The sequence below is a fragment of the Brassica napus genome, chromosome A4 (assembly GCF_020379485.1).
Source record: "Brassica napus cultivar Da-Ae chromosome A4, Da-Ae, whole genome shotgun sequence".
NCBI lineage: Eukaryota > Viridiplantae > Streptophyta > Magnoliopsida > Brassicales > Brassicaceae > Brassica > Brassica napus.
The window spans coordinates 20,312,461-20,336,667 of NC_063437.1; the positions used below are offsets into that span (position 1 = coordinate 20,312,461).

The 24,207-nt window shown below is 39.5% G+C and overlaps 2 protein-coding genes across 2 annotated transcripts; one reads left to right on the forward strand and one right to left on the reverse strand.

Moving 5' to 3' along the window:
* The first annotated feature begins 13,986 nt into the window (after positions 1 to 13,986).
* Positions 13,987 to 20,671, forward strand: LOC106450297 (cytokinin dehydrogenase 1). Its single transcript, XM_048778684.1, is given in 5 exon segments — positions 13,987 to 18,218; positions 18,221 to 18,853; positions 18,995 to 19,122; positions 19,630 to 20,153; positions 20,233 to 20,671. Coding segments are annotated over 5 exon segments (1,776 nt in total). The 5' UTR covers positions 13,987 to 18,067; the 3' UTR covers positions 20,573 to 20,671.
* Positions 20,672 to 21,049: 378 nt separating this feature from the next.
* LOC106447553 lies at positions 21,050 to 23,265 on the reverse strand. Its single transcript, XM_013889501.3, has 6 exons — positions 22,919 to 23,265; positions 22,756 to 22,833; positions 22,617 to 22,688; positions 22,431 to 22,534; positions 22,133 to 22,336; positions 21,050 to 22,034 (listed from the first exon to the last, which is right to left on the reverse strand). Exons 2-6 carry the CDS (start codon positions 22,796 to 22,798, stop codon positions 21,246 to 21,248), a joined length of 1,212 nt encoding a protein of 403 aa, XP_013744955.2. The 5' UTR covers positions 22,799 to 22,833; positions 22,919 to 23,265; the 3' UTR covers positions 21,050 to 21,245.
* Positions 23,266 to 24,207: the final 942 nt, after the last annotated feature.

A 24,207-nucleotide genomic window follows, 5' to 3' on the forward strand; every position in this document is an offset into this window, starting at 1 on the left:
GCCACCACCATTTCTTTGATTTGCAGTTGATTAAAAACCCTGTGACCTCCTGCATCCATTAGATAACAAATGCAGTTCCTCATCTGATGCGCTACCACAGCTTTATAGAAGAACTTAGTATTCGCATCTCCACAGTCCAACCACCTCACTCTTGCCTTCCTACTATAGAAGATCTCCTGCGCTGTTTCAAGAAGCTTCCATTTCTGTCGAGCCACAAACTCTTGACGGAATAAAGCGTCCGTGGGCAAATTTAACAACTGTAATTGAATCTCTTTCAAAGAGTTAAGAGCGTCCTTAGCTTTCTGTTGTATATTCCCAAATCCCTCTTTATTCAGCTTTCTACAAGTAGATTTCACCCTCTTAAGTCTCTGCCCCAAGGAAAACAGTTTCGAACCCACCGGTATTGGCTCTTCCCAAGTCTTTAATACCTCAGCCAAATACCTTGGATGCGACGAGATGAAGGAAAAATACTTGAAGCTACATTTCCTTATCTGATTGACTGAGGAGAATTCTACCACTGCTGGCGAATGATCCGAATCTCCCGGAGCTTCAAATATACTGACCGACTCCGGATATCTGTCCCTCCACTTCTCATTACACAATACTCTATCCAACTTCCTGAGAATTGGGTCTTCTGGTCGTTTGTTGGACCAAGAGAAGAATGTTCCCCTGATATCCAAGTCTGAAAGATTACTCTGCTGCAAACACTCCTGAAACTCCTCCATCCCTCTCACCGGTAAATCATAGGGAAGCAAAGAATAATGCTCCGCTGCCGACACTATTTGATTGAAGTCCCCCATTACTAAAAACGGCGACTCAACCACCAAATGATTGCTAGATAAAATGACTAGATCTCTCCACAAATTACGCCGTTCAGCCTCTGTATTGTGAGCATACACAAAGGCCACTGTAAACTCCATTCCTGTCGCCGGATCGATCACCCCACACAAGATAAACTGATCAGATTTCAAATATACCACCACTGATAACGCCGGTCTCCACAGAAGCCAAATCCTTCCTCCTGCGGCTTCTGAATAATTACTCTCGAATCTCCACCCTGGAGCCACCTCCCCCAAAACACTAAGAAAATTTTCTTCCTGTACATGCGTTTCAAGAAGGGCTCCAACTGAAGAGCCCAAACTCTGCAACCAACTACTAACCACCCTCTGACGACCACTTCCGTTAATGCCTCTAATATTCCAGCTAAAAATCTTCATATATACAAAATTGGAGAAACCAGGTATTATTATCTTAGCTTCCTACCCGAGGATGAACCCCGCGTAAGAAACTTTGATGACTTCGGTGGAGTGCCAACTGCTCCAGAAGCTTTCCAAAGCTCCTGCTGTCTCATAGCACGCCGAAAGTTCTTCGAGTGTTTAGTAAACCACACAGAATCATCCTCTTCTGTCTCCAAGGAACCCTCTTGTCTCCACTTCGAACTCTTATCCTCAATCTCTTCTGGAACTTCCAGAATTTCACCTTCCTCCAAAATAACCTCTTCCTTCAATCCTGAGATTCCTTCCATTACTGTCTCCTCCTCCATATTCATAGTCAGAACCTTAACCTCCGAAGACTTACTCACTTCCTCTAACCCTTCCAACGCTACCACTGGCTCCTCACCTAGCTGAGTCCCAGTTGTACCGACTTCAGTGCCCCCCGGAGGAGAGCTCAGAGCCCTTGCTCTAGCTCTAGCTCTTGACTGAGATCTTCTGCGAGACCTCGACCGAGCACGATTACTCACTCCCTTACTATCCACTCCCTGAACTTCTGTCACCTCTCCCTGCTTCAATGCTGATAAGGGGAGCTCATCACCAGACTTCACAATACTGACCACCTTCTCTTTCTTCTGGACCTGAGGTCTCTTCGTCAAAGGTTTATGACACCTATTGATCAAATGACCATACTTCCCACAGTTTATACACTTCGGGGGGAGGCTTGGATACTCAATATTAATCCTAACAGAATTTCCTTGAGTATCCCTAACCTCTACCACCTCTGGAGGAGCTTTGGATAAGTCAATCTCCACCTTGACTTTCGTATCTCCAAAGTGGTAAGGATCTAGCCGAGACTTCTCAGTGTGTAGTGGATCTCCTATGCCGCTAGCAACAACACTGATACCATCCAAAGAATACAACTGAGGTGGCACATTCTTCAAAACTACCCACGTCGGAGCAAAGAGCAGTTCCTGCGCCGCTAAGTTCCCATCAGCCGTCCAAGGATACACCGAGAAGGCACATCTATCAGCCTGCCAATACCCAACCTGCAACACCCACTCTCTCGTCTGAACTGATGGAATGTAGATCAAAACACATGTTTCGGACACCGTACAGACCGTGATGCTCCCGAACTTCCCCCACACTGGGTTGAGGTCCGTGATAATCTTTGATGCCGAGGGTCGACGACCATGGAAATGAGCCACCACATGATCTTTCCACAACTCCGACGTTTGAAGAAGTACCGAATCCGGTGCTTGTACCACCAGAGTACCGTCTTCCAGAAAGGACGGGGCTTGAATCTTGCGAAGGTTACGCAACGAAGACTTGAACCGCGCCGCATAAGAGGGAACCTTAGCAGCTGGTATCGCCGTTGGGACCGACGGAGATTGGAGCTTCATCTCCAGATCGCGGTTAAGGAGACGACTTTCGCGATCTGAGATTTTCGATGGGCTGGCCCCACCCGGGTCAATAGGGGAGCTCGAGGAAGGGGAAGTAACTGGAATCATCATACGGGAGAAAAAAAAAACGCCTAGGAATGACTTCTCGCTAGCCGGCGTAAGGCCAACTAACGGCGGAAAAGCTCCGGAAACCTAAATCGCCTTTATCGCCCTTTTTTCGCCTTTAGGAGAGAAAAAAAGGTCTCGACATAAAGGTCTCGCCTTTTAGAATCATTCTCTGTCCTAGCTAGTCCTAGCTACTCCTTCATATTGAAGAAGTTCACATAGAGCATGGAGATCTGCTATCTTTTATGGTTCTGGAATGTTGTATACGTTTACGAAGCCATGAATCTTGTGTATGTTAGCTAATCATACACGACTGGAAATAATGACTTGCTGATGTCATAATCCAAGTTTTTTAATAATATGTCCACTTGTTATATGCTTGTCTGTTGATTCTTTATCAATCAACCACGAGTGACCCCTCTTCAATATTACTGCGGATAGATCTCTTCTAGATGTCACAGGAAATGGGATTAGGTACCTTGATACCAAATATTACAAATAAGACTGAGTTTGGTTCATTCCGGTCCTTGACCTATCGATTAGAGTCACATGTTAGATTACAACATGATGGTCTAATTATATTTCGCATAGCTACTTTTCTACAAGTTCGCAGTTCTTATTGTTTTCCAAAATAGACTTATGATTCTCTTACACGCATAGCTTGAACAACACATTTTTAGCCTGTCTACCATGTTTCAATAATATCTAATTCGGGCAAATGCTCCAACATAATTCTGAAACGTGACATACAAAAAGTTACTTTCAGTCACACTTTTTTCTTTCTTTTCCATTGTGTTAGTTTCTTCTGATGTCTCAAAAGTTGGCCAACCCCACAATCTTTTTTTCTCAAAACAATTATAGTTAGTAATTGGTGATTGGGTGAATGGTATCTATCAGTCAAATGCGTGTCAGTCTAATATTCAAGATATTGATCCTACCAGATCATATTAGTATCCACGTGGCGCAAGCCGAGATATGGCTTAGAGGAGGGGCCTTTCCCTTTACTGCATATGGCTCGTGACTTTGTTTTCTCCTTAAGTGATTAATCCACTTTGTGTTGAGACTTTCAAGCTCAGCCATTACGATAGACTTGATGGTTCCTCTCTTCTTTTGCAGTTCTGGTTCCCAGACTTTGTCTGCTCAATTTCTAAGTCTTTTTGGATGTCTTTTCGCGTTATCTCAAGTCTTTTTCTTACTCATGTTACATACTTACTTTCTATCTAGTGCAGTTGGTGAGGAATTGGCTCCACTTACCAGTTACCACGTGAATATAGTTTGATAAGATCGTCCCTTTTAGACTTGATGTTTGATCAGTCATTTTTTTGAAAGATTTACCTTTCACTAATATAAAATTTCAACGATTTACTAGTTCATTGAACTTATTAGCACATATGCTTTATACTTTGAATCTTGTTAATCAAGTTTCCTCATTTATTTCTCTTTAGTTTCAGAAAATCACTCAAAACATATCTTCTAAAGTGACCCTACTCTTTCAGAAATTGTTCTACGAGGTAATTATTAATCCCTTTTTATATTATTTCCTCATTTTTCTGTTATAGTTTGTGCCCACTAATACACAAGCTTATATCTAAATTACTCGTTCACATATGATCATTGATATTAATTATTCTATTTTTTTGTCTAACGTAATAGTTTTCCTTGACCTTAATTATAGAAAAACACTAGAGTTATATGGGGTGTAACATTATGCCTTTGAAATGATTGTGTTAATAACTTTATGCAAATGCCTATCTTTCTCCATATTACTCAATGGGCTTCAGAGAAGACTGATTTGTCACAAACTGATTTACTCTCTATATATTGTGTGACGGTATGCTGATCTATTTCTCTGTAGAAATGTAGCTTTCTTAGTGATGTAAGAGTTCTGATCAAATCTTGAAGCTGCGCGTGCCGAAAATGGTCATTGTCATGAACCTAAGGGATCATTTAGCCTTACACTTCATTTCCTTTTGAAACCTTTTTTTTTAATCTTTGCATTCAGAATTATAACTTGTGATTTTATGAAACGTAAAGTCTCTTCCACATGTGTGTATATAAAAGAAATCAACTGTTGTTTTCATATACCCCCCTCCCCCTCATGACTAGTTGCAGCACATAAATGTCACAGTTCTCTCTTTACATTAAAATAATCTAAAAATTTTAGGTTAAAATCTAAAGTAGTTTTGAAACTTATTAGGACGGTTAAGTAGTAAAAAAAAGTGGTGTATCTAGTGAGCTTGACTAGTGTGTTAAACCAATAGACTACAACAGTTTGTCTTTGATATGAAGTTGTAACATTAAGATGTTATACATAAAAAGTTTTGTAAGACTTTGTTTCCCCACAAAGTGAAATTTCAAGATGCAGCCCATAGATTTGCAATCCCGGACATATAATATGATTTAAGCAGGAATTATGCCAACTTTACATTGGAATTTAACCTGTTCGGATCCAAATACAATTTTTAAAGGGAGAAAATAATAATAATAATAATAATTAGATGAAAAATGGGGTTTGTTTGTCTCATCATGCGTTTGACAAGCCAGCGACCTTATAGTTTTAGCTCTCTTCCATGTTTAGTTAGAAAAAAAAAACATACGGTACAGTAAGCTATAACTGTAAAATTTTATATGAACTTTAGATTTTAAAACAAACTTTGGAGATTTTATGCAAAGTCTCTTCTTTTAAAGTAATACACGAAAGCGTTTAGTACACTAGTGTTAAATGATCGAACATGCATTTTTATTATAAGTTGAACCATCTATCGTTTTTCTCTATGTAGATTTGATCATGCATTTAACCATATATATATTACGCCTAAAAATTGTGCACTTATGAATAGTTAGCTAGGCCAATTGTGCAGTCTTTTAGTATATGATGAATGAAGATGTATCAGACAAAAAGGAATCACGCAAGTAGAAAACCAAAAAAAAAAGGGAATAGTAAATTATGTAAAAAACAGAAAATAATAAAGATTCTAAGTAGCCTTACAAATTCACTAAAGTTAAGAGCATCAGCAACGCTGATACTGATGGTTGGATAACCAAGGCAAATTTTTTTAGTTATTTTATAAGTTTTTTCAGTTTAAAAAAAAAAAAAAAAAAAAAAAAAACAGTAGCCAATCGCGGGCTCCCAGGTGGTGATGGGGCCCGCGCACAGTAACATATCTGTGAGTAAAAGGATCCTTAGCTAAGGATTAAAAGAGATAAAGTTGGCACAAATTCTTAAAATGTTTGGGTCCCATTAATTATTATAATAATTTAATTTTAAGGATTTTTGGTTAAGAATCAGCATTGCACATGCTCTAAGAGGAAGTTAAAAACTCTCCCAGACGAGCTTCCCGAGAAAGGCTTTTTCCTTTTTGCGTAACGCTTTACCCCTTTACCCGCCAGTCTCTTTACCGCTTATGGCTTAATCCCTCTGTTTTTTCTGCTGGCTTTTCAAATTTTTACCACTTTTAGAATTATTCATCGGTCCATCCAAAGCCTTGGCCTTTAACCCCCGGGTTCTTCCCCCGACCCGATGTCGGAGGGACCGCTGCCGCTCGCCCTCGCCAGCCTGCTTACCGGAGTTAGTCCTTACGCAGCTTGTCGGTCTCCTACCGCCCTTTGAAGACAAATCCAGTTGCAACTGAAGATTATGATACAGGGGTTCCTGTCCTTTTTGCTGCCTGCGACTTTAGTATCAGTAGGTTGAGATTTTGTTTGAAGTTCACGGCTGGAGCCAAGAAGCAATCACCCAGCCGATTGAAAACTTAACCAATAAGTTATTCCCGTACTCAGCAGCGAATATGCAGAGAAGGATATCTGTAGCTGATAAAGGAAAACAGATCTGTACAGAAGACTATCAGGCGCCTCGTACGGCTCGGGTTCGAGCTGAACTCCCGGAGAACACTGAGCTTATTAACAAGTGCTCCCTAACGCTAATAGGGAGAGTCACTAATCGCTCGGTCCAGAAGATCTGGCCCCTCCTTTCTTTCTTCTCAGACCTATGGAAGTCTGATGTGAAACCTGTGGGGGCAGACCTGGGTAATGGTCTCTTTCAATTCCAATTTGAAAGGGAGGAAGATCTACTCCAAGTGTTGGAGAAAAGACCATACCACTTTGCTAGATGGATGGTTATAGTCCAAAGATGGGAGCCAACACTGTCGAAAGCATTTCCGTCCTTAATCCCCTTCTGGATAAAGATCCAAGGAATCCCCATACACCTCTGGTCTGAGGGAATAGCGACGAGTATTGGAAATGATATTGGGATCTTTGAGAAAGCTGAAATCACTCCTCTGGCCATGCGCATGCGGGCCCATGTCAACGGCCTCCTTCCACTAATCACCTCCACAGTAATAGAGTATCCCAATGGAGAGGAAGTGACGGCAAGTTTAGTCTATGAGAGACTGGAGAGGCACTGTACAACTTGCTTGAGGCTAGATCATGATGTAAATGATTGTTTGGAAGAAAAGGCAAAGAAACGTTTACTCAGGGCGTCTCAGGAGGCGGACCGTAGTAAGCAAGCCTCCCAATCCTCGGTCAGAGAAGGTCGCGATGCTAGGGAGCAGTCACCACGAGATAATACAATCTACCAGTTCTCGGCCTCGAAGAGAGCAAACTACCGTGAGCGACGGTCCCACAATGATCAAGAACTGCAGGACCACCGGCAGTATAAACTGCAACCGAAGACATGGAAGGAGAAAGAGGAGTATAGGAGAGCCAGTCAGGCTAGGGAACGCTCTCGCCACCCGGAGGAGCGCTACAATGCACGAAGGAGCACCTCTATTCTACAAAAAAGACAAGAGTCATCTCAAAGTAGAAGCTATTACAGAGCAGTAGTAAGAAACCCAGGGGCTGATATTGACAATGGGTTGAGCTCTGTGAGATCCCAATCTAGAAATTTTGAAAAGGGGATTCCCTTACCTGAACCAGTGCCCCCTCTTCCGGCTGAAGCCCTCCTGCAGGCACGAAAAGAGGTTCATGATGCTATGCTACAGTATACTAGAGTGGCTGACCCATCTGAAAGGGAAGCTCGGGAGGAAAGAATGAGACTTGCGGAGGATCTAGGTGAAATGGAGGAAACGGCGACCAATATGGTTCAAGCAGCCATGCAGCTGAGTGCAGAAAAGTATGGTCGGATACAAATAACTGATACTCCTGAAAGAATTCCGGCAGTTCAACGGCTTTCACTACCAGAATCTCATGAGCGCATCCCCACATCTGCAAGACTGGGACCGTGCCCCCTAGGCCAGGAATCAGGCCAGAGGACCATTTCTCCTATTGGAGATACAGCTGACGCGGAGCGTGTTCCAGCCTCGTTAAGGCTAGATTACCCCCCTGAGACTGTCCTACCCCCCACCACGGGGTCGACAGTCAAAAGGAAGCCGGGGAGACCCCCAGGACCAAGAAAAGGAAGCGAGTCATCAGGGGTTAAGCCCCCATTAGCGGCAGCGGCTAGCAGTAAAATAAGAAGGGTGCCTGCTGGTAAACCATCCCCAATAAGGCGGCCTACTAAAGCTGCGAGAGCTAAATCTGGGGCGGGTCCGTCTAAAGGAAAGAAGCAACCAGGAGTCTCAACGACAAGCTCAGAAAATAGGCCACTCTGTAACATGATCCCAAGCACTTCGAGAAAGAGGATGGATTTTCGGATCCCATCCGCTCCCGGTCCTTAAAAATGATGAGCTGGAACTGTCAAGGGTTAGGGAATCCCAAGACAGTTCGTCGTCTCAAGGAAATAACGAAGACCTACCGACCTGACATCTGTTTCCTTATTGAGACTAAAAATCCCGATAACTTCGTTCTTCAAAAATGTGATCAGCTTGGGTATGCTGAGCATTTCTTGGTAACTCCCACAGGCCACGGGGCGGGGGGTCTTGCGTTGCTTTGGAAGCAAGAAATAAAGTTACAAGTGCTCTATCATAATGCTGATGTAATCGATACGAGTATTGAATACGAAGGAAAATTATTCTATGCAAGTTTTGTATATGGTAGTACGGACAGAGGCCAAAGAAACCTGCTGTGGAACCACCTGTTGGCATCAGCGGAATCACGTGATGCACCGTGGTTCCTTACGGGGGATTTTAATGACTTGCTGCGTAGTGAAGAGAAGGTAGGGGGCCCGGACAGGCCAGAGGGCTCCTTTTCAGACTTGCGAACTTTTTTTTCTGAAGGCGACCTGTATGATCTCCATCATTCAGGCGACCCATTGTCTTGGCGAGGCCAAAGAGGTACTCATTTGGTGCGATGTAGACTGGATAGAGCGGTGGCCAACAGCTCTTGGGCGGAGAACTACCCATCGGCTCGCTGCCATTACCTGGAGTATGAAGGCTCGGATCACAAGCCACTCGTCTCCTGCCTTGACCCAACTTTGATGAAACGGAAAGGTCTCTTTCGGTATGACAGAAGGCTCAACACGAATGAAGAGGCAATAAAAGTGGTTCTGGAGTCATGGGCTAGCTTAGACCGGCCAAAAGTATCTGAGAGACTAGCGGCTACAAGAAGAGCATTATCAGAGTGGAACAAGCTCCAACAACAGAACAGCAAGGTCCTTATAGAACAAAGAAAGCAAGAACTGGAGGCAGCCCTGACTAGCCCACTAAATGACACGGTCCTTATCAAGGAAATTGGTGATAAACTTAATGAGGCCTATCTGGCGGAGGAGGCCTTCTGGAAGCAAAGAAGCCGGCTATTGTGGCTCAGTTTAGGAGATAGAAATTCTGGATTCTTTCATGCCACAACAAAGAATCGGAAAAGGGCTAATGCTCTAACAGTGCTGGAAGATAGCGCAGGGGTGATGGTATACAAAGAGGCTGAGATAGCGAAGACAGTGGAGGAGTACTTCAATGAGCTGTTCACCTCGGACCAGGGGGAGCGAACTAGTGTGGTCACAGACGCCCTCCAACCCCTAATCTCGGAGGCAGATAATGCGGGCCTGATAGCAATACCGTCGGCCCTGGAGGTGAAAGAAGCGATGTTTGCTATTAATGGAGAAAAAGCACCAGGACCTGACGGGTTTTCGGCGAGTTTTTACCACACCCATTGGAGTGTGATCGGGCCAGACCTAGTAGAAGAGGTTCAAGCGGTGTTCAGATCAGGAACCCTTCCCCGCGGAGTTAATGACACTCACGTGTGCATGATCCCGAAGATCAAAGGCCCGCAACGAGTATCTGATTATCGGCCTATCGCGCTATGTAATGTGTATTACAAGGTCTATTCCAAGATACTCCAAAGACGGCTACAGCCGCTGTTGGGGAAGATTATATCGGAGAACCAATCAGCTTTCGTCCCTGGGAGACTGATAGGAGACAACGTCCTAATTACTCATGAGGTTTTACACACCTTAAAGACGTCTAAAGCAGAGAAAAGAGTGGCGATGGCAGTAAAAACGGACATGAGTAAAGCGTACGATCGGCTAGAATGGGACTTCATAGCAGCGGTGCTAGAGAGACTCGGATTTCACCACCAGTGGATTGGTCTAATCATGCAGTGTATCTCAACAGTTACATACTCCTTCCTCATTAACGGTTCGCCTAGAGGAAGGGTTAAACCGAGCCGAGGGATTCGCCAAGGCGACCCCCTCTCTCCCTACATATTCATTCTTTGTAGTGAGGTACTCTCGGGGCTTTGTAACAAGGCACAAGAGGAAGGCCGTATTGAGGGCATTAAGGTGGCAAGGGGGAGTCCCCGGATTAACCACCTATTATTTGCGGATGACACTATGTTCTTCCTCAAGGCAAACAAAGAATCGACGCTGGCACTAAAAGAGATCTTGCATCGCTACGGGAAAGCATCGGGCCAGTCGATTAACCTGGCAAAGTCTTCGGTCACGTTCTCACGCAAAGCCCCAGCTTCATTGAAAAGAATGGTGCACAATGAACTGCAAATCCAAAAAGAAGGCGGAGTTGGGAAGTATCTTGGTCTACCGGAGCACTTCGGCAGAAAGAAAAAAGACTTGTTCTCGTCTATTGTGGAACGGATTAAACAAAAAGCAAGTAGTTGGTCGAACAGATATCTGTCCGCAGCAGGAAAGATGGTGATGCTTCAAAGTGTCCTTTCCCCTATTCCATCCTTCTCCATGACCTGTTTTAAACTCCCAGTTTCCTTATGTAACCGTATCCAATCAGCGCTCACCCGGTTTTGGTGGGACGATAAGTCAGGGAAGAAGAAGATGGCTTGGTTGGCCTGGAATAAAATGACTCTTCCAAAGAGCTATGGCGGTTTGGGCATCAGGGATATACAGGCATTTAACGATGCTTACCTGGCCAAGATAAGCTGGCGGCTGATGGAAAACCCTGCCTGCCTCCTTGGGAGAATACTCCTAAGCAAGTACTGTCCCGATGGGAACCTCCTCACATGTTCCGCGCCGAGTGCAGCATCTCATGGTTGGCAAAGCATACTCGTGGGGAGGGACTTATTGGCAAAAAATCTGGGATGGATAGTAGGGAATGGGGACTCAATCAAGGTCTGGGATGATGCATGGTTAAAGCTTGATGCTCCGTGCCGACCAATGGGCCCAGCATCTAGAGAATCAGCTGAGTTAAAAGTCAAAGATCTCATCCTAGAGGAGACTGGCGAGTGGAACAGAGGTCTGATCCAGACTATCCTACCGTTTGAAGAAGACAGAATTCTCAATCTACAACCTAGTACTAAAGGAGCACCTGATGCGTTAAAATGGTTAGGAACAAGAACAGGGGAGTACTCGGTCAAGTCAGGATATTTTACCGCCATGGCAGAAGTAACAGATGAGATCTTAGCAGGAGAGCCTACCCCGGAGTTTGATTGGAAGAAGACGGTGTGGAATTTGGCAGTGGCCCCGAAGGTAAAGATGTTTATGTGGAAGTGTCTGAGGGGAATCCTCCCGGTAGGAGAGAATCTGCTGGCCCGACATATAAACATCAACCCCGCGTGTAAGCGGTGCGGTAACTCAGAATCTATCAATCATCTTATTTTCCATTGTCCGTTTGCTCGGGAAGTGTGGAATCTCGCTCCTCTCGACGAACGGTTTGGTATTAGCGGATTGACAGATTTGAGAGCTGACTGGACGGAGCTCCAGGCGCAGTTGTGCCTCCCCCCAACAGGTTTATCTTCCTCCCCGATTGTTCCTTGGATTATATGGGGCTTGTGGAAAGCACGGAACAGGTATGTCTTTGAGAATTTCGCTGGGACTCCGGCAGACATACTATCGCAGGCAATAGTTGCAGCAAAAGAGTGGGCCGCCGCGCAGGAGAAGAAAGCTATTTGTAGCCAAAAGTGCCCGGTGCAGTTGTCTCGTGTGCTTGGTACGATAGCCCGGGCGGACGCTGCGTGGTCAGCGACCACAAAAAATGCAGGTTTAGGATGGACGGTCACTTCGCGAGAACAGAGGACTATGCTAAAGAAAGGGATTGGTTATACTCCCTCAGCCCTAGTTGCAGAAGGCTTAGCACTGAAGGCAGCGGTAGGTACTTGCAGCCTCCAGAGTGTGAAGGAAGTCTTTTTTGAATCGGATTCGAGCCAACTGATTTCGGCTGTCAATGGTGGTAACCCCCCCTTGGAGCTGTATGGAATTGTGGAAGATATCCACATTATTGCTAGTGTTTTTGATGATGTTGTATTTGGTTGGATCTCGAGAGAGAGGAATGTGGAGGCTGATTTACTGGCCAAAAGTGCCTTAAGTTTGTATGAACAAGAGGTGGTTGTGGCTTTAATGCCCCCACCAAACTAGATTTATGAATGAATGTTAGTTGGTGACAAAAAAAAAAAAATAAAGATTCTAAGTAAAATACAACGTTGAGTAGATGGTTGATTTTTTTGTGGGGGAAAACATAGTAGATATTTAATTTAACTAATAATAATTAAAAGAACTATTTTGGTATATTAGACCTTTTTTAAAAGTGACCCTATATTATGTTTATATATATAGTTGAAGCGTACGTCCCTTGTGTTTAGACATGATTGGCAACTAGCAACAAGAATTTATAAATATATACACTAGGTTGAATTATGAGTTTCTTAGCTAATAAATTAGGCGTGGCGTTAATTCATGATATTTCAAGATCTATTTTTTGCTAATTATAAAAGTAAAATCTATTTGATTATGTTTTCGCATATAATATTTGAATAGAAAACATCAACAATAGTCCGTCAATAGCTTCTTTAATACATAGTTTTTACTTTGGATTCATAGCCAAATACGAAGATATGTACTTTCATATAAACATAAATACAAGAGGTAAGCTAATCATTCCCACAAGACAAGAGAAAAAGGTGATTAGATGTATATAATATGGTGCGTTGAATATAAACCACATAATTTATTATTAATATATGAAAGTTTGTTTTGTTCACTGAATTGGTCTTCTTTTGGTTTCCTGATCCTCCAACAATAGGATTTTTTTTGCCTTGGATATAGTATTAAGAAGACAAGGACAAGTGCCACGTTTCTATAATAGTGTAAATAAATGATCGTTAACAAATCTTAATGTATGGTTCTGGCGCTCAGAAAAGGTTATGTGCAGTATACTTGTTGTTCATTACTCCTACGGGGCTGAGGTTCTGCAGTTCTAACAGCACTAAAAAAATATACATATCACTTATGTTTAAAATTTAAGTACACACCTACTCTTGCTCACAATTTGTGGATCAACAAAATTAGTTGGTTTAAACAAAATTAAAGAATTACATGATAATACGATTAACAAACTATAGGTTGAATTATTCGATACAAATATTTGTCTTTACATTTAAAATAATATTTTGTGTTTGTGTTATGCAATTTTTTTTGGCATCTTGTGTTATGCAATTATAGTTAAATGTTTGCAAAATCATTAGAATATAGTTCTATTATGGTCAATACAATAATTTTGTATATAAACGTAAAATCAAGTACTTTGACATAACACACAAGAAAAAATGTTAGCGCCTAGAATGTAAAGATAAGTATGATTTTTCATCAAAAAAAAAATAAAAAGATAAGTATGATTTTAAACTTTGTATAGTAACTTGTGAGACTAAGACTGATGTTTGTATGCATTTACGTTTACATTTTAGTGTGTGTAAAGAATTATTAGCAAGTTTCGTCTTGTTCTTTTCTTTTAAATCTTTCCCACTCGTTTGTAAATCCTCATTGTTTCCAATAATTTAACATTACCAAAAAGATCCTTATACGTTTAGACGAATCTAAGCATAGAACAACAAAACACAATCTTATAGATACGTCCTAGGGATAACGCAAGGTGTGGCCAATGAGACTCATTCCTAAAATTATATATTTTTAATATTAAATAGAAAGCAAATTATTCTGAAGTTTTTTTCCTTTAACGAATTGTGGTCCACATTTGGATACACTAGTACACAACTTGGAAAAGAAAGCTATAAAAAAATTATATATAGTGTATGTTATTAACATTTCGAACTAAATTCTAATCGGCCAAAACACATTCATTAACAGGGCAAACTAAGTTGTTTTCTTCACCTAAATAGACACCTAATTTGTTTCCTTACTCTAAATAGTAAATATGCTGAATTCTAATCGGCTAAAACACATTCTTTAACAGACAAACTAAGTTGTTTTCTTCCCCTAAATAGACATCTAAATTGTTTTCTTACCATAAATAGTAAATAAGCTAAAGTCTAATCGGCTAAAACACAATCATTAACAGACAAACTAAGTTGTTTTCTTCCCCTAAATAGGCACCTGATTTGTTTTCTTACCTTAAATAGTAAATAGAGAACTTTAAACAAGTAAAAAGGATATAGTGTTGAAGATTTGCTTCGAAGATCTCTTTGCATTAATTAACTCAAAAATAAAATGATATTAGAAATAGAATTCTACTATGATATTTCTTTGGTGATAGTGGAACTTAGGCATATGCATTCCGGTGTCCAATCGGGTTCGGGTTCGCTACAGATTCTATTTGGTTTCAGTTTTTTGAGGGCATAAAATTTAGTTTCATTCAGATAGTTTAAAAGTGTGGTTTGGATTCGGTTTAATTTCTTTTGAATTTAGTTCATGTATAGTAAAACATTGTAAATCCGGTTGAACTCGTTTTAAATTCGGGATTGGTTCTAATTTGGGTTTCGGTTATCAAAATACTTTCTATGACTCGAAATTACACGCTTTACTTCTAAAACTTGGGAAAATTGAACAAATTACACTAACAAAAGTTTGACGCCATGATTCAGAAGTGGTTGTTAAGAATATATAAACATAACCAAGTTAAAACTAACAACAAATAACTTTAAAGTGTAAGAAATATTATTTAAACTTCAAAAAGAAACATTTTGTAAACTTCGGAAGCAAAACTTTTCATAATCAAACTTTATATGAAACTACCAAAACACTATAAACTCAGTATTTACCAAACATATATAGTAAACTTAGTATTTAATTAATTATTCATGTAATAGATAATTATTGTAGGTATTCAATAGGTTCTCTGACTATTTTAGATATTTATTTGAGATTAGATTTGAGTTTGATAGATTTTTTTTTGCTTTTGAAATTTTAGGATTTTTGCATGTATATGTTTGAGTTTCAGTACGGTACGTGTAAAACTCAAAATCAGAAATAGCATAGAATAAGAAGCATTCAGATATATCTCAGATTCAGTTTGGTTCGGCTTTATTTTTTGCTCAGTTTGGTTCGGATTTTTGGGTTTGTTTTTTGTCCATCGTTAGTGGAAGTCATATGGTTTACAACTCTCTTTTTTTTTGGTAAAATAAAGGTTTACAACTTATAATACGAGATATATAGGAAATTGGAAAGTAAACTAAAAGCCAAAAATAAATAAAATAAAACTTAAAAAATGAAAACTGAAGGAGCAAGAAAGAAGGCATATATAGTTTTCTGAAACAAAAGAAAGAAAACAACACATCACTGCAGAAAAAGGTTTCTCTATAATAATAGAAGACAAGAGAAACCTAATGTCAATGAAGTAGCCAATGAGCCCAACTCCACAATCACCACCTCTACATTCTATCTTGGGACCATCTCCTCTCTCTAATATCAAATAACTTGAAATTGAGATATCTAATTATATCCGGTTTATACCATAATGTTTGCTTCTTGAATTGAAAAAAAAAACATAGAGATTCATATATCACATAAGAGTAATGATTAAATACGTTTGTGGAGGTTAACCTTATGTTTTTTTTGCGGTAATGGTGGTGGTTTAATATCATATTCTGCGCATCATGATGCCACTTAAACAGTCTTAATGCCCAACTAGCTTCTTATTGCAATCTTTTGAGTGGAAAGTGACACTACATTGAGACCTGAAAGAAAAAACTCGACAAGGCTGACATAAACAACTAAAAAGAATTCAACCACATAACAATAAACCTTTACAAAGAAAGCAAACAACAGCTTAGTGCCACTAAATTGATAGAATGTCAATAATGTTTCTGTACGGAAATGGACTCATTTGGGTCTACTGAGATTCATGGTGTTCTTTGACAACGTCATTGATCCTCTACAACAAGAAACATGAGAGATATACACAGAACTCATGTTAACCGGAAAAGGTCAGTTTTTTCACGATTATGACCGGTTAAGTGTAACATAAAGAAAGGGAATCTGTCTATTGTGCCACTAGACTAAAATGCTCTGTTATGTTTATGTCTAGATAGAGAAGAAAGAGTATCTTCTTCTGTGTACCTGTTCACTACATCAACAAAGCTATTGTGAGCTACGATTACAAAAACAAAGGTGATTTTAGCCAATGCGTCTAATAATTGGGACAGTACAATCATGAAAATATAAAAACAATAAAGCAAATAGAATGTAACACTACACCATGAAAAAAAAAGAAGCAAAAAAGGAGCAATGATGCTTAGACCACTGGTTTAGATTGCACACAAAGTCACTATACAAAGGGTAGTTATTCACTGCAAATCTATTGATATAATTGGTCACTATAAACTTTTTGCTTCATAGCCTCGTTAAGATATGAACCTTTCAGTGTACAACACTCCTGCTCAAATGAGCAACATAATCAACTTATATATTTATTGGCGGTGCCTCCTTTGTTCAAACTGTCACTCGACTGCCCACATAACAATCTTCTTCAGCTTTGCTTCCAACTGTGTATGCAACGCCCCCTACATCTTTCAATCACACAACAAAAAGAACATGACGTATATGATTAGAAGACACAACATACACATATCTTTATTGCAAGTACCACAGTGGCATTGATTTTTCAATTTTTCTCTCTTTGAGCTGTCCTATTATATGCCCACTTCAATATGTCATGTTGGCACTTATGGCAAGAGAAGATACGCATGAATAGCACCGCTCAAAGCCATGATGAAAACAAGAATATGCAACAAGATTATTATTTTCTCCAAAGAATCTGGAATAAGTAAATATTTGGTTACATTATATGTTACAGACAGCTCTGCATCCATCCTGCAAGGACTAGTAGCCAATGGTTGATGTTTTGGTCCTAAGGGGTAACTTAGTTCCAAGCTTAATAGTCAAACTCAAATACTGCAAGAACTGACAAGATAAACTGATGCAAAATGGTACAATTCAATAAGCATGATCCAATGAAGTCACTAGACTGAGTGTAGAGAGTGGTCGGCAAGATTCTCTTCCCAGGGCCGGTTCAATGGTGTCATGGACCCTGGCAAAAAAAAATTAATTTTTAAACTATTATTTTTTAAAAAAAATCTGATAAATATATGTTTTTGTTCAAAATACCAGAAATATTTTTAAAAATAAATCTATAGAAATAAAAAAAAAACTTTCGTATAAAAAAATTAGACCCCTTTTCTTATTTTTAATATAAAAATACATATATTTTTTTTTTTAAAATCAGGTCCTTATATATTAAAAAATAGTGAGACAACGGATTGGGACCAGGACGGTTGCACCCACTCGCCCCCTGTCTAAGCCGGCCCTGTCTCTTCCCTCAGACTTAGCTCAAGTACCATAAGACCCAAGTAGGGGCCCTACTGTACCATGAGACCCAAGAAGAAAAACACATGCAGTTAAACAAATGTTTTAACCTTTTATGCAGGAAACCTTGGCAGGGTGAGACTGGTGATGTGAATTATTGACCTAACATATATAAAAAGGTTATGAAATAGGAGTTAGAAAACCTTTATAATAACTATCATCCAATAAAATATTCAAAGCAAAGTATTAAAAAATGCCATAAATATTTTCAACTAAACTAATCATTTATTTTTATTATATATTTTAATAACTATTAACCAATAATATTTAATCTATTTAAATATTCTCAGTTAATGTATTTAATATTATACAAGTTATTAATTTCAACCACTAAAAATTCTTTAACAATCTAGAAAATCAACTTTGTGGAACAAAAAAAACAAACTTTATGTGATGCAGTATTAATTAAAAGCAAGACAAAAGTAATGTCAGTACAGCTATGTAGTGAACACAAGTATATGACTGTACCGCCCAAAACCTTTCCTTTAAATTCTCTTCTCTACCTCTGTTTTCTTTCTTCCTGAGAGTGCTCTAAACCTTTTACCTCTACTTCTCCCTTATCATCCCTCAGTTTCGCTCAAGAGAGAAAAAAATGGGATCAACTTTCCTCAGAATCTTTATGATCTTGGTTCTGAGTTGCATACCAGGTAGAACCAATCTTTGTTCCAATCCTTCTGTTAGTACCCCAAAAGATTTACCTCCTTCAGTTATTCGTTCCTCATTAGATTCTCTCGACTTGGAAGGTTACATCACCTTCCATGACGTCCACAATGCGTCCAAGGACTTTGGCAACAGATACCACTTACCACCTCTGGCGATTCTCCATCCGAGATCAGCTTCTGATATTTCAACAGTGATGAGGCATATAGTACGCTCCACATCAAATCTTACAGTAGCAGCCAGAGGCCATGGTCACTCGCTTCAAGGACAAGCTCTAGCTCATCAAGGTGTTGTCATCAACATGGAGTCACTTCTTCCAAGTCATGATATCAAGATTTACAAAGGGAAACAACCTTATGTAGATGTCTCAGGTGGTGAGTTATGGATTGATATTCTACGTGAGACTCTAAGATACGGTCTTTCACCAAAGTCTTGGACAGACTATCTTCATTTAACTGTTGGAGGTACTCTATCAAACGCTGGAATCAGTGGTCAAGCGTTTAAGCATGGACCTCAAATCAACAACGTTTATCAGCTAGAGATTGTCACAGGTAAAACACTAGATAAAGAATATGCAAACATGCAACGCATACTTGTAACTTGTAACAATGAAAAAAATTATACTAAACAGAACAATAGATAAACAATATATTTTTTGTGTTACAACAATATTTTTTCACATATTGTATCAGGGAAAGGAGAAGTAGTGACCTGTTCTGAGAAGCGAAACTCTGAACTTTTCCAGAGTGTTCTTGGTGGGCTTGGACAGTTTGGGATAATCACCCGGGCAAGGATCTCTCTTGGACCAGCACCGCTTATGGTAAAGTTCCATCTTCAGCATTAGGCCGGCAGGTTCGGGTCGGTTAATTTGGTTTGGCTAAAATCTTCAGTTTTTGGTTAGTTCGGTTTCAAAAATTTCTACCAAACTTAAATGAAGTTTTCGAATTCAGTTAAACTGGTTAAGTTTTGGTTTAAGTTTGTTAAAAAATTCAAAAAAAAAAATCTGTGAAATTTGGTTAGTTAGGTTCTGATTTTGTTTGATTCTGTTAGTTTAGTTCAGAATCTTGATATGATTGTTTTAAAAAAAAAATATTAATTAAAAGAAAACTGAACAGAAAACCAAAATTTTCTTCTTAAATTGCCTAACTGAACCGAACTGAACCAAACCTCCTAACCGAACTGAACCAAAAGACAAACATTTTGGTTCGGTTGGGCAGGTCAGTTAATAACGGCAGGCCTATTGAGCATGGTCAAAGGAATATGTAATACACAATATGATTTTAAAAAGCACCAGTTTTCTGACAACAGTCAAATGATTCCTAAACAGGTTAAATGGATCAGAACACTCTACTCAGACTTCTCTGCATTTTCAAGAGACCAAGAACATTTGATTTCAAAAAAGAATGCTTTCGACTACGTGGAAGGATTTGTGATAATCAACAGAACAGACATCCTCAACAACTGGAGATCTTCATTCACTCCCAACGACTCCACAGAGGCAAGCCAATTCAAGTCAGATGGAAAAACTCTGTATTGCCTAGAAGTGGTGAAATATTTCAACTCAGAAGAAGCTCACTCTATGAATCAGGAAATGGAGAAGTTACTTTCAGAGTTGAGTTATATTCAATCCACTTTGTTCTCATCTGAAGTGCCATATATCGAGTTTTTAGACCGCGTGCACATTGCTGAGATCAAACTGAGAGAAAAGGGTTTATGGGAGGTTCCACATCCCTGGCTGAATCTCCTAATTCCCAAAAGCCGCATTTTCGAATTTGCTACAAAAGTATTCAACAACATTGTGACTAGCAACCACAATGGACCTACCCTTATTTATCCAGTCAATCAATCTAAGTAAGTGAGCAAAACTACTTGCAGTGATTCTGAAAAAAAAAAAAACAAAGCTACTAACACTTTTGTGTGTGTGTTGCAGATGGAACAAACATACGTCTTTGATCACTCCTAATGAAGATATCTTCTACCTCGTGGCCTTTCTCCCATCTGCAATCCCAAAACCCTCAGGGGAAAGTGATTTAGAGTACCTTTTAAGACAAAACCAAAGAGTGCTTAGCTTCTGTGCAGAAGCTAACTTGGATGTGAAGCAGTATTTGCCTCACTACGAAACTCAAAAAGAGTGGAGATCACACTTTGGAAACAGATGGGAAACGTTTGCAAAGAGGAAACACAAGTACGATCCTCTGGCGGTTCTAGCACCTGGTCAGAGAATTTTCCAAAGGGTGTCGTCACAAGTATCTTCCATCCAACTTCTCTAAAGACAAAAAACGCAAAACAGTAGTTGTGTAAAGAGGCAAGTGTTCCTTGTAACGGCTTCAGCTAGGCAGCTAAGAGAGTGAAATTCTTTTTTTTTTTTTCCTTCCATTTCCTTTTCATTTTAAATGTTATTGTAGATTTGTGCACATATATTAAAACAATATATTTAATTTTGTATATTTTCTAAATAATAACATCATTATTTATATATCTAATCATATTTCAAACAATAGAAAAATAAATTAGAGAATAAAATTAATATATATTTTTATTGAAATTCTAAAACATTTATTTTGAAACAAAAAAATTATTATACAATGACACTTGATATGAAATGGAAAATGGAGGGGGTAGTCTATGTGATCCATGAAACCTATAAATTGTCATTGCATTTGTCACCATAGCAGGAAGTAGATTGTTGAATCATGTCCTAATTTTGAAGACACTCTACAAGATACTCATCACAAGATGCTAAAAGATTATACTAAGAAAATATAAACTTCATATATATATATATATCTCAATAAGCATTTCTACTTTAGACTAAGCAAGCTCCATGTGATTTATACAAGCTGATGGTTATACCATTGAATCCAAGAAACACAAAGAGAAGGATTCTTCTGTAAGCTCTAATGTTAACTATACTTGAGAGATGGTTATGGCTCTACTCTCTGCTCATTGCAATCGGTTAGGCTTCAGTTTTAGCTGCATGATACAGTGTTGAAGCAGATCTTCTTTATTCATCTTATAGTAACGTGTTACTTTCAGCTCCTTCGCTATGCTTCTTAGCTCCTTCCCTGTCTTGTCGTGCAACTCGCTTATTAAGATCACTGGTTCTTCTTCTCCACCCATGATGGTTTTCTTCCCACCTCCTCTTTGTCTGATTCTGTCTATCAAATCAAGCGTTGAAGCTGAAAGCGGTAGAGGAACACTTGGACCTTTCTGCTTAGTGTATCTGATCAAGCTTGTGTTAGAATGTCTCTTCCTCTTCTTGATTAGGACTACTGACCCAGGAGGAGGATTCAAGCTCTCCTCTGCCTTCTTGATCCTTGCCTCAGTAAGCATGTTTATGATCGGCTCTTCCTTAACAACAACGGTCTTCATCACAGCTTCAGGGATTATTGATCTTTTGCTTTTCTCCGGTTCTTCACACATTTCTAAGAGAGACTCTGTGGTAAAAGGTTCAGAAGCAGTTTCTATGTCTTGCAAGCTCTCATTTTGCTTCTGCTTCTGCTGCTGATCCTTCAGTATATGTCCATCTTCAGCATTTGCCTTCTCTCTGCTCTCAACCAATGGCTTCAAAGTGGAACTTTCATTGTTCTCTTGGCTTATAGCAGATGGAGATTTGTTCTCCAGGGCTTGGTGAGTAACAAAGGAAGAACAAGAATGTTCCTCAGCTTCCTCAATCGTGCTTGCCAAAGCCAACACAGGGCTACAAGGAGGAGTATCTCCATCTTCTGCAACCTGTCCATCATTGAAGAAAACAACACAGCACTTCACTACAAACAATCCCATCCCATGAATACGGATTCAGAAAAGGAAAAAAAAAGCTTTAAACTGACCTCAACTGTTATTGCGTCATTAGCTGCTGTCTCCTGAGGCTTTAACCTTGCTTCCAGGTCAGCTTCTTCAGTGTCATTAGTGGAATCTTTGGTCTCACTAGTCTTAGCATCGCTGATACTAGATGTGTTCTCATCTTCGTCTAGAGAAGATTTAGCAGAGCTTGTGTCAGCATCAGGAAGAGTAGCAGCACTTAAGGTCTTGTCCTGTAACACACACACAACAAACGTGAATATAAAATTACAAAAGACCAGAGACATTTTTTCAGACAAAAATCAAAATCAGATTAAAGCCTCTTACCGAATCAGAAGAGCCTACTAGCTCAGCAACTTGCTTCTTCTCGTTCAGTATCGCCCACACTATCTCACAATATCTCTCAATCTGGAAACTTTCTTCAAGCACATCTACCAAAACCACCCAAAAAGGAAAAACTCTCAGCGATTGATACAGAATCTTAAACAAAGACACAACAATTCAAGCTCAAACCTGTTCTGAAATCAAACCAAAACTCACAACCACGCAGAGGAGGAGGCTTACGAAAGGCATCGTCTTTCACCACTAACAAGTAAAAAAACAAGTCACAAGCCAACAAAGAAACAAACAGTATAAAAATTAAAAACAGTACCAAGTGGCGGACCCCAGAGATCATCAACATCATCATCATCCATGTTTTAGCTACAACCGTAAAGCCCCAAACTTCATCCTGTAAAGTCTCCACATTTCTCACTAAAGGAACATAAAGAACCAAACTTTACAGCCAAAGAGTGAAGAATGGTCCAAACCCATACCGGAGAAAACACTCCCGACGTCAATTCTTGAAAAATTCCGCCGTTGGATCTTCCAAAGTTTGTGTCTTTTTTTCTCTCTAGGGTTCTCGAGAAGGTCGGTGAGAGAAGAGAGAGAGAGAGAGAGTGAAAGTGACGAACACACTCTACTACTATATAGAGAGAGAGAGAGAGAGAGAGAGAGAGAGAGAGAGAGTAAAACGGTGAACGGGGTGACTTACAAATGGCTAACCAACGGAGGCGCGTGGAGGGAAAAGCGTTTCCCCGTTTTTGCCGTTTTAGATTCTCTTGGGGACCACTTAAGCTTTGATCTCAGCCGTTGGATTTGTTGACTTTCGTTTGACCGTAGTCTCCGTCTGTACAAGGAATAAATGTTCCTCTGTGGTCGTTGTGGGCTCGCGTTGTGTATTTAAGATGATGGGCTTTTATGATCCAACGGCTGGAGAGTAGGGGTAAAAGCGTAATAATGTGCGGGTCCCGCGGATTATTGGACTGACATCTGACGTCGTACATTTGTTTTCTTTTCCCAAAGATTTTTTCATCATCCGCGTGACAAAGATTACATTAATGTTTTTAAAATTAATGCTAAAGTATTTATATTTCCGAAAATAGAAAGTATGTTTTCAATGCAATGCTGATAAATAGTAAGAGTTTTTTTTTATTATGACGTAAGCACTTTTCAAAAAGTATTATGGAATAGTTATGACTTTTTAGAAAGGTAATTAGGCAAAGTTTAATATTCTTTCCACCTTTACTCGACGTGTTTTCTTTTACATGTATACGTAGAAGACAATGAGAGCCGAATACTTTTTTACATTTTGATTTGAGGAACTGAGATGGAATGATTACTATTTATGTTATGTGACTTTTATTTCACATCTATTGAGCTAAAAATGATAAAATGCCATCATCCTAACTACATTTAATTCAACGACTACGCGTCAACTATAGACACAGCTGCTAAAATGAGAAAGAAAATGGATTTAATTACGTATATGACATACCTAGCTGATTGATCGGTGTCAAGCATTTTTCTCAGAAAAAACATAGAGTTTGTTAATGCAATGTTTTATTTTTAATTAATACCTGCACTGTTCTTCAATAATAAATGTCATCCTAACTTTATAGAATTCAACGAATACGCGTTAACTTTGCGTAAAACTATAGATGTACAACTCCAATAGTGAAACGATGATATACATACAAATGACATATCTAATTAGATGTTCTAACTTCTAACTATACACGAAAATTTAAAGTAGATGTTATCAATGTTTGTGGTTGGTGGATCT